Source organism: Quercus lobata, chromosome 8, assembly GCF_001633185.2.
Source record: "Quercus lobata isolate SW786 chromosome 8, ValleyOak3.0 Primary Assembly, whole genome shotgun sequence".
In the NCBI taxonomy this organism is placed as follows: Eukaryota; Viridiplantae; Streptophyta; class Magnoliopsida; order Fagales; family Fagaceae; genus Quercus; species Quercus lobata.
In genome coordinates, this window is record NC_044911.1 from 2,714,415 (window position 1) to 2,723,683 (window position 9,269).

Here is a 9,269-nt window from a genome sequence, read left to right on the forward strand (position 1 = left end):
TTAGATGATACTCCTACTTTTCAAATATTTATTTTCTTGCATTCTTGAGTCTTTAGTCTTATTTCTTTGATACAGTATTCACTGCTGCATTCTTCAAAAGATAGGTTCCTCTATGCATGGAATAAAGAACCTGAGCTGAGACACCTTTTAAAAGAAGAAAGAAAAAAGCGATAAGAAGAGCGTCAATGTCATACTTTGCATCTTATTTGGTATGGCCATGGGAATTTTCTTTACACCTCTGGTCTATATAAATTTGGAGCAATTGATAGAGAAAATTCGAGGTCCCCATTTCCCTACAATAGCGTTGTGCGGCTGGCTCTTTCTTCTTTACCATAATGAAAACCATTTAATCACTTGTAAGTTGTAACCATATCTAAGATCATACGTAAAAAACCATTAGGATAGCCAAACACTACAAAGACAAAGGTGTTTCTTCTAGCGTTTATATGCACTCATGTTTTTACGTAAGACTACTACTATCGGCTCAGGTTCCGTCCGATGCCCTTATCTTCTTTCTTGATTGTGTCTAAAATATCTATGTTATTTCTTAGGGTTTTGCTAGGGTTTGTGTCCTTATTTAGTTTTACTTTTATGTTATTTTAATATTGAAATGGTTCCTTAAGCTTGAAATATGCTTGTTATCTATATCTATATCTAATGTATTGATACCTTTTTCATGAAGTGTTTTATGGTTTAATGACACTATCTAAGTCTTCCCATGAAAAATTTATCCTTGAATTCCCCAATCCCACTTGTTATAATCCCAAAAAAGAAAAAACCCTAGTCCTTTGGTTTCATATTGTTTATAATGTTAAACAAATCCAACTTCTTAAGAGAATTTCATTTAATGTATTTTCTTTCAAAATAAATAATTTAAAAGTTTTTAAAACTATCTCATATAATTTAATATTATCAAATAAAACTAATGAAAAAGGGCACTTATCGAATTTTCAAAATGAAGTAAAGGGTAAGTTGGAAAAAGATGATTATTATTATTATTAATTAATTAATCTCATGAATATTCCAACAAATACTTCTGCATCGATCAAATAAATTTATATAATTTTTTTTTTAAATATAGTAAACATGAACAAAATTCATTGTATCATGATAAAAATTATTTTAAAAACTAAGTATATAAATAGTTTAACAAACTACACTCTTTTTTCTTATTAAAATATAATATACTTTTGTATATTCTACTAAATTATACAAGAAGTGGAATATAAGCTAGTTTTTTTGTTGAAAGGATTACAAGCTCGTTATTAATAAAGGAAATAGCAAAAGCTATAATTCAATAATTTCTAAACTTCATTACAGTAGATATGTACCTATTTAATTTGTAATTCATATCACATGTTACAATTTTTTAATTCATTACTTTGATTATAATATAATTTATTTAAGTAAGGTTCTTAAAACAGATAACTTATTCGACGTCCATATTTATTTTAGAACCTAACAACATCAACTCTCAACACTTAGAGATGGTTTATATTGTGATGGAAATTATGCCCTGTTAATGACTTGGCTATAGTGAGAGCGAAAGGGTAGGTGTTTGGCTCTCACAATTTAAAGGGTCTCTCTCAACTCTCAAATTGGAATTAGGGTTTAATTTTGTGTAAAATGAGGTTTACATAAGTTGGGTAGAGGCTTGAATGGTAGAGAAAGTTCGTAACCGAATTCTCTGTTGCTCTGCCCATTTTGGTCGATCAAGGGTCGGACGAAAGTCAAGTGAAATTGGCCCAACTGAAATTCAAATGGCAGCCGCATGTCCAATTCGTGGGACCGAGATGTTGTTTCGATCGAACAAAAATCTTGCTCCAACAGCTTCACTTTTCAGCACTTGAACTTCCCTAAATACACAGCAACCCACCAAAACAAAATATAATATATTTGAATGAAAGTTAAAAAAAAAAAAAAAAAAAAATTTGACAAGGAATTAGCCAACAAAACACCATTAGACTTAACAGAACTTTAGAAGAATTTTCTTATATCTGATCTAATTGAAAAATTATCAGTAATACCTGTTAAGTTTAACAACAGAGCTAAAAGTCTCATTATAGTCGAATCTAGGTTATTGGCCATTAGCAACAAGACAAGCTTTGAATAAGAATTGCTTAACATCAGACTTTCCATTTATTTTATAGACCCATTTATTGGAGAGCACGTTCATGTAGGATGTAGATGATACAAGGGACCAAGGTTATCAACAAAAAAAAAAAAAAAAAGGTGATACAAGGACCAAGTTCCATTTTGTTGAAGTGCATCGAATTCAACACTCATTTACTCTTTCTAGTGGGGTTCTCTACTAGTCTAGCTAATAAAATTTGAAAGAATTCAACGAGGTCAGTGTCAACAGAAGCAAGTAAAAGTAATGCATGGTGATGTTCCTTTTAGGAACTGGTGAACATAGCATGAGATGGTGGATTTTTAACATGTTTAATTGCTTGAAGGATGGTCAAGGGAAGGAGATGATGAGGGGAATTTTTGGTTGAGAGTTCGCTTAAGTAGGTGGCGAGTGGGTGGCGGTTGAAGTAACTGGTTGAGTAGGTGACGGGCTGTGTTACTAGCTGAGGCTTTGCTAGAGTGAGTCAAGCGAGTGATGAGTGAACTTTCTTGTTGAGGGTTTGCTTGATAAGCGAGTGGTGAGCAAGGGCTAGGATAAATTTTTGATATGTGGATGGCAAGGCAATAGGTGAAGCAATACCATGGCAGAGGAGGTTTAGGAGAATCCTCGTGGGAGTGGGACTTAAAAAGAAAAAAGAATTGCACATACAAAATGACGTGAAAGCTAGACACGATTTGTGCTCCCATCAAGACATCGATAACCTTGGCGATTAATTCTAGAGCGAGAATCAATTTTGTGTTTGTTATTAGGTCATAGGCAAGGAAGACACTCACATACAAAAACACGTATGCATGAGTAATCGAGAATGTAGTTAAAAAGTTTTTCATAAGGAGAAACAATGCCCAACCCTCTAATTGGTAAACGATTTACGAGATAAATAGCACGATTGAAGGATTATACCCAGTAACTAGTGTCCATTTCAACATGTGCGAGAGGAGAGCGAGACCAGTATCAACTATGTGTTTGTGTTTGCTTTTAAAGACATCATTCTGTTGGGGTGTGTGTGTTGGGAAATTGCACAAATTCCTAGGTATGTGAGATGGGAAAAAAAAAAAAAAAACAGATAAAAAAATAACACACAACACAAAAAATTCATGTTTTGGCAATTTACTTACATCCATCGAGTTACAGTGATTTATTTTTTTAAGGAAAAATACAAGATGCGGCAGAAAATCCATTGCAGTGATATACTATTAGTTTTTATGGACTAAACTTCAGAAAATCTCTCATCAAAACCGTTGCACTTTTATATCGGGTCAATTCATAATCCGTATCATAAAACACAAATTAACTAGGCTTTACATATATAGCCCAATAGTGTGAAAGTAGGACATGCGACCAAAAATTCTATAATTGGAGGAGACAAAATTTTGGCATGCAGTGTCAAAATACTCTCTTCCTTCATCTAATTGAAAACTTGTCATTCTCGGATGGAGTATCATAGAACTCTTGGTGCCTTTCTTCAACCCTCAATACAAATGTCCCAAAATCATATCGATAGGGACTTTTGAATAAATAAATAAATAAATAAATAAATAAATAAATTTATTTATTTATATAAAAGCTGGATTGGAGTTTACAATTGCTTCAAAGGTTGGTCCAACATCATTTAGAATAAGGAGAATAAGATCCTCTTCATCAACAAGTTTTTTTTACTAATGCACGGCTATCAACGAATTCTACTAAAGAGATTTCCTGTATTGTTGATCTAAAGTTGATGAGTGAGGTGTAGGACTCGAGGACAAGATTGAGATACCTAGCATTTTTCTAGCTATTTACACATCTTACAAAATTTAGTAAAACGAGCTACCACGGAATGAACACTAGGTATAATGGCGTATAAGTGTGGAATTGATCCAAGCTAGTTAGTGAAATTTGTTCTTGTCGATGCCATGTGCGGAAGTCAGGGTTAATTGTGATAAGGTGAAATTAAGATGGACATTTGTTCCATGGACAACATCAATTTAATATTGAATTTTCAAAAAATAGAGAAGAATTGATCAAGACTAAAAATGTATATTGTTTGATCAGCTTGATCGATAAAAGGTGACTAGGTGCAAGGCAATAAGAAATGAGGAGGAGGCCATTATTGTTAAAAAATAATTATATATATACACACACACAAAAGATTCATTAGTTGGGAGCTAAAAGATTTTAATTTTAGATGTCTCTATTGAAAATATCAAGAGGTGCTAATTGAGGTTAGTAGCCACCTTGGGATAGCATCACTTACATTAATGAGCAAGGTTTGGAATTGAATACAAATAATTTTATTTCAAAATTCCTAATTTTCTGTTATTTTAATGATTTATGACTATAGAGCTGGGCCAGTTAGCTTACTGTAATTGAACTTATTTGACATATATTTTTGTGTCATCGTGTTTCTAAATAAGTAGGTTGTTGGCTTGAGGCAAGGATTCTTTCGTTCTACTGCATCGCTGAGTTCGTAGGAGATTTTCCTTTTAGTGCACAATAAATTTGTAAAAGTTTTCAAGGAGAGCAAGGATATTGAGGTAAATTTTGAAACAGAGGCAAGTTTTTGTTTTACATCTAAATGTGATTTTATTTCTGTGACATCTAGCATTGAATTGGTTCATTTGTAGGTAATTGTGGCGAGTGATCAAACAAGGGAGGAGAAATGGCAGAAAGTGCAGTCAACCTAGCTATAGAGTATTTGGTCCCGTTGTTAGTCCAAGAAGCTAGATTGTTGAAGGGTATCCACGATGAAGTTGCAAGCATCACAGGTGAATTAGAGTTCATTCGATCTTTCCTAAACGATGCAGATGCAAGGGCCGAGAAAGAAGACAAGAGCAACGTTGTAAAAACATGGGTAAAACAGTTAAGGGAGGAAGCTTATCACATAGAAGATGTTATTGATGAATATATACTTCATTTTGCAAAACAAACTCACCGGCAAAGGAGAAGTATCTGTTTCCTCCCAAATGTTTTTCACTTTACCATGAAACTGAAACCAAGACATGTGATAGCCTCTGAGATTAGAGATATCAACAAGAAACTCAAGGAAACCAGGGACAAATTTGAAAGATATGGCTTAGAGAAAGGTAGATCCATCAATGACGTTGGAGGTGTTTCGTGGCATGATCCTCGACTGAAATCCCTTTTAATTGAGGAAGCAGAGGTTGTGGGCATTGAGTCTCCCAGAGCTAAATTGATAGAGTTGTTGGTAGAAGGACCGACAAAAAGCATGGTGATTTCAGTAGTTGGCATTGGTGGTCTTGGCAAGACCACTCTTGTCAAAAAAGTGTATGATAGTGAGAAGGTGACAACACACTTTGATTGTCAGGCTTGGATCACTGTGACTCAATCATACAAGATGGAGGATTTATTAAGGGAAATGATACAGAAATTTTATGAGACAATGATGGAGTGCGCTCCTAAGGAAATTGACACAATGAAAGAGACATCTCTAATGGAAGAATTGAAGCAATATTTACGTGAAAAGAGATATATAGTAATTCTTGATGATTTATGGGATACAGAATTTTGGGGACATGTAAAATGTGCTTTCCCAGAGAATAATAAAGGTAGTAGAATAGTAATCACAACCCGAAGTGAGGATGTTGCTCCTTCTGAAAAAGAATCTCCATTTTATTATGTGTACAAATTGCCACCTCTACCTTTAGAAAACTCCTTGGAGCTCTTTTACAAGAAGGTATTCCAACATGAAGGGGGGCATTGTCCTCTAGGTTTTGTTGAGATGTCACGTAGCATAGTTGAGAGATGTGGAGGATTGCCACTAGCAATTGTGGCTATAGGCGGTCTTTTATCAACCAAAGAAAAGGTTCAATCTGAGTGGCACAAATTGCGTGATAGTCTTAGTTCAGAGTTCGAAATCAATTCATGCCTAAGAAGTATCCCCAGAATTCTATCTCTTAGTTATCATGATTTACCTCACAACCTCAAAGCTTGTTTCCTATATTTTGGCATGTTTCCAGAGGATTACTCTATTAATTGTGCAAGACTAATTCGACTTTGGATAGCCGAAGGTTTTATAAAAGAAAAGCAAGGAATAACATTGGAAGAGGTTGCGCAAGACTACTTGGACAAACTCATTCATAGAAACTTGGTTCAGGTTGAAGATGTCGATTCTATTGGCAAAACTAGAACTTGTCGAGTTCATGATATGATGCGTGAAGTAATTCTTTCTAAGTCAGAGGAATTGAGCTTTCGTACTATTTCAATACAAAACTTCTCAAGTTTTGATAAAATTGCGCGACGCTTATCAATTCAGGCCAATATAAATACTCCTTTAGAGGGTATTACAAGTTCGCAACCTCGTTCTATTATCATGTTTGAGGAAGATAAATTGCCCAAGTCTTTGGTTACTGGTTTTTTTGTAAATTTCAAGCTTATGAAAACAATGGATTTTGAAGGTGCCGCTATTGATTACCTTCCTAGAGAAGTGGGAAACCTAATCCATTTAAGATATTTAAGCTTGAGGGAAACAAAAGTACAAAAGATTCCGAAGTCTATCGGTAAACTTCACAACCTAGAGACTCTGGATTTGAAATGTTCTCATGTTTCTATACTACCAGTAGAGATCAGTGGACTCCGTAAGCTACGATATCTTGCAGCGTACATTGAAAACCATGAAGTTGAACTCAATATTGAATCTCGACGAGCAGTGATGATACCAAGTGGCATTGGACATTTAGAGTCCTTACAAAAGTTGTTTACAGTGGAAGCCCACAATGCTAGCTTTATTGCAGAATTGGAAAAGCTGAGGCAATTAAGGAAGTTGGAAATTGCTAAACTGAAGAGAGAAGATGGGATGGCCTTGTGCACCGCATTAGAAAAAATGAGCCACCTTCGGTCATTGGATATCAGTTCGACAAGTGAGGAAGAAATTCTTGAATTGCAATCGATGTCTTTTCCTCCACCCCTTCTACAAACTCTTTGCCTAAATGGACGACTAGTAAAATTGCCGGAATGGATTCCCAAACTTAAAAATGTAGTTAGAATTGAATTATTCTGGTCAAGTTTACTAGATGATCCATTGAAGGTCCTTCAGGCTTTGCCTTGTTTGATGAGTCTTCAGCTTCATGACGGATACAGTGGTGAGCAACTACATTTTGAGGAAGGAGGATTCCAGAAACTCAAGGTGCTAGAGCTCAAAAATTTGGGAGGATTGAATAGTCTGATAATAGATGAAGGTGCCATGCCTCTTCTTGAAGAGTTTGTAATTGGACCCGCCTCACAGTTAAAGGAGGTTCCCTTCGGCATCAAGCATTTGAAAAGTCTGAAAAGTCTGGAATTTTATGATATGCCAAGGGAATTTGTGCTTAGTCTGCAACCACCCGAAGGCCCTGAGTTTTGGAAAGTAAAGCATATTCTCTCTGTTGATTTCTGGTATAGGACTCAAGCGGAAAACTATGAAGGGTATGACATTGGTGAGTCAGAATTGTTGGAATATCTACGAAATTAATTCACAGGTACGCCCCAGTGCCCCACCTAGTAAACCATTTAGACCATTACATTTACCTTATTTCCAAAAGTTCTCGAACTTGCAATTGAAACTTTATTTATTTATTAATTTTTTTTATATCCTTCTGCTACTACATAATGAAAAATAAATTAGCATAAATGGTTACTGTAACCTTTCGATCTTTCCTGTGTTTTCTTCTTTTTCGTACCATTGCTTCTAACTAAATAGTTTGAAACTCATCAATAAGTCTAAATAGTTGAACAAAAATCATTATGGAGGATATATTTGGTGAATCAGTCTCTTATTCTAGTATAGTAATTTGTAACATTATCATGGAATCGACCTTATTATTACCATACTATTGTTGTTGTAATAACAATTTATAATTTATAGTAATTTGCAACCAATTCTTTTAGTAAAGTTCTCATTCACAATACCAACTTTGTTTACTTTGATAGGTAAGGAGCCCCAATGCTCAAATTTTACTTGCTAAGAAGCAAAATTTGTAAGCCTGCATTTCCCTTTTCACATATTATTGACTTTTTTCCTTTTTTACATTGTTTTGACCATTTCATTTTTATTTATATCGGTATTGTTATAACTGCTAGGCTTCAAATCCAACATCTCAAAGATTTTCAAGTGCCAGATCAAACAAGAAACTGCCATTTTCTCAATCAACCAAAACATCAGTGGTTGGTTCTCCCTTGTATAGCTGCCTTTGTCATTGGGTTGTTGTAATATGTTTGTGTTTGACTATATGAAGTGCATGAACCTCTTGAACACATGCCACGCAAAAGAGATATGTTTTAGTTAAATTGTATTGTTGAGAGTGTTTCAAGTATGTAAAGTATTCATTTTTATGCTTGCTTATAAATATAAGGGCTTTGATGTAGCTAAAATATTCTATTTTTAATGATATTTGCCTATAATTTGTGAAAGAGTAAACCATATGTATATATTTTCTCTATTCATCCAAAGGAAAAAAATCAAATTAGAAAACTGTAATGAATAGGATTCTTTGTTCGGATTGGGGATGGTCTTCAACTGTCTTTATAGACTAAGATCTTGAATGTTATATGGTGCTGTCATTTCTATTTTGTGTAGATTCTCTTGTTGCTGTGGTGTTGTGGCTGAGATTGTCGCAATTTCTGTTTTGGTGTTCGGTAGGTGTTGTTTTTTTGTCGTGTTGATTTAGCTTTTGTTGCTTCTTTTGAAACCTCTTCTACTGTGATTCTTGCTTCAATAAATTTGAATACATCTATATAATATTTAAAAGTTGAAGCGTGATATTTATTGTTGCTTAGCTCCTTTTGAGCCACATTAGCATAGCATTCAAATCTACTTCAGTCAATTTTGGTTTATTTCAGCCCACTTCGATCTAATTCGGTCCATTTTGGTTCATTCAGTACACTTTGGTCATTTTGGTCAATTTCAGTCAATTTCAATCCATTCTGTCCATTTCAAACCACATTAGTGTAGCATTGCAATCCACTTTGGTCCATTTGATCTTTTTCAGCCCACTTCGGTCTAATTTGGTTTGTTTTGGTTCATTTAGTCCATTTCTGTTAATTTCGATCCACTTTGGTCCTTTTGGTCAATTTCGATCCACTTCAGTTCATTCAGTCCATTTTGAGCCACATTAGCGTAGCATTCCAATTCACTTCGGTCCATTCGGTCTAATTCTATCAACTT

At 34.6% G+C, this 9,269-nt stretch overlaps 1 protein-coding gene across 1 annotated transcript; it reads left to right on the forward strand.

The window, feature by feature from the left end:
- The first annotated feature begins 4,533 nt into the window (after positions 1 to 4,533).
- Positions 4,534 to 8,399, forward strand: LOC115955336 (disease resistance protein RPM1-like). The gene is made up of 4 exons (XM_031073433.1): positions 4,534 to 4,644; positions 4,735 to 7,584; positions 8,036 to 8,082; positions 8,186 to 8,399. Exon 2 carries the CDS (start codon positions 4,770 to 4,772, stop codon positions 7,575 to 7,577), a length of 2,808 nt encoding a protein of 935 aa, XP_030929293.1. The 5' UTR covers positions 4,534 to 4,644; positions 4,735 to 4,769; the 3' UTR covers positions 7,578 to 7,584; positions 8,036 to 8,082; positions 8,186 to 8,399.
- The last annotated feature ends 870 nt before the right edge of the window (positions 8,400 to 9,269 follow it).

What these genes read in the sequence shown, in the direction of transcription:
- LOC115955336 (XM_031073433.1), top strand. Translation starts at nt 4,770, where the DNA reads ATGGCAGAAAGTGCAGTCAACCTAGCTATAGAGTATTTGGTCCCGTTG.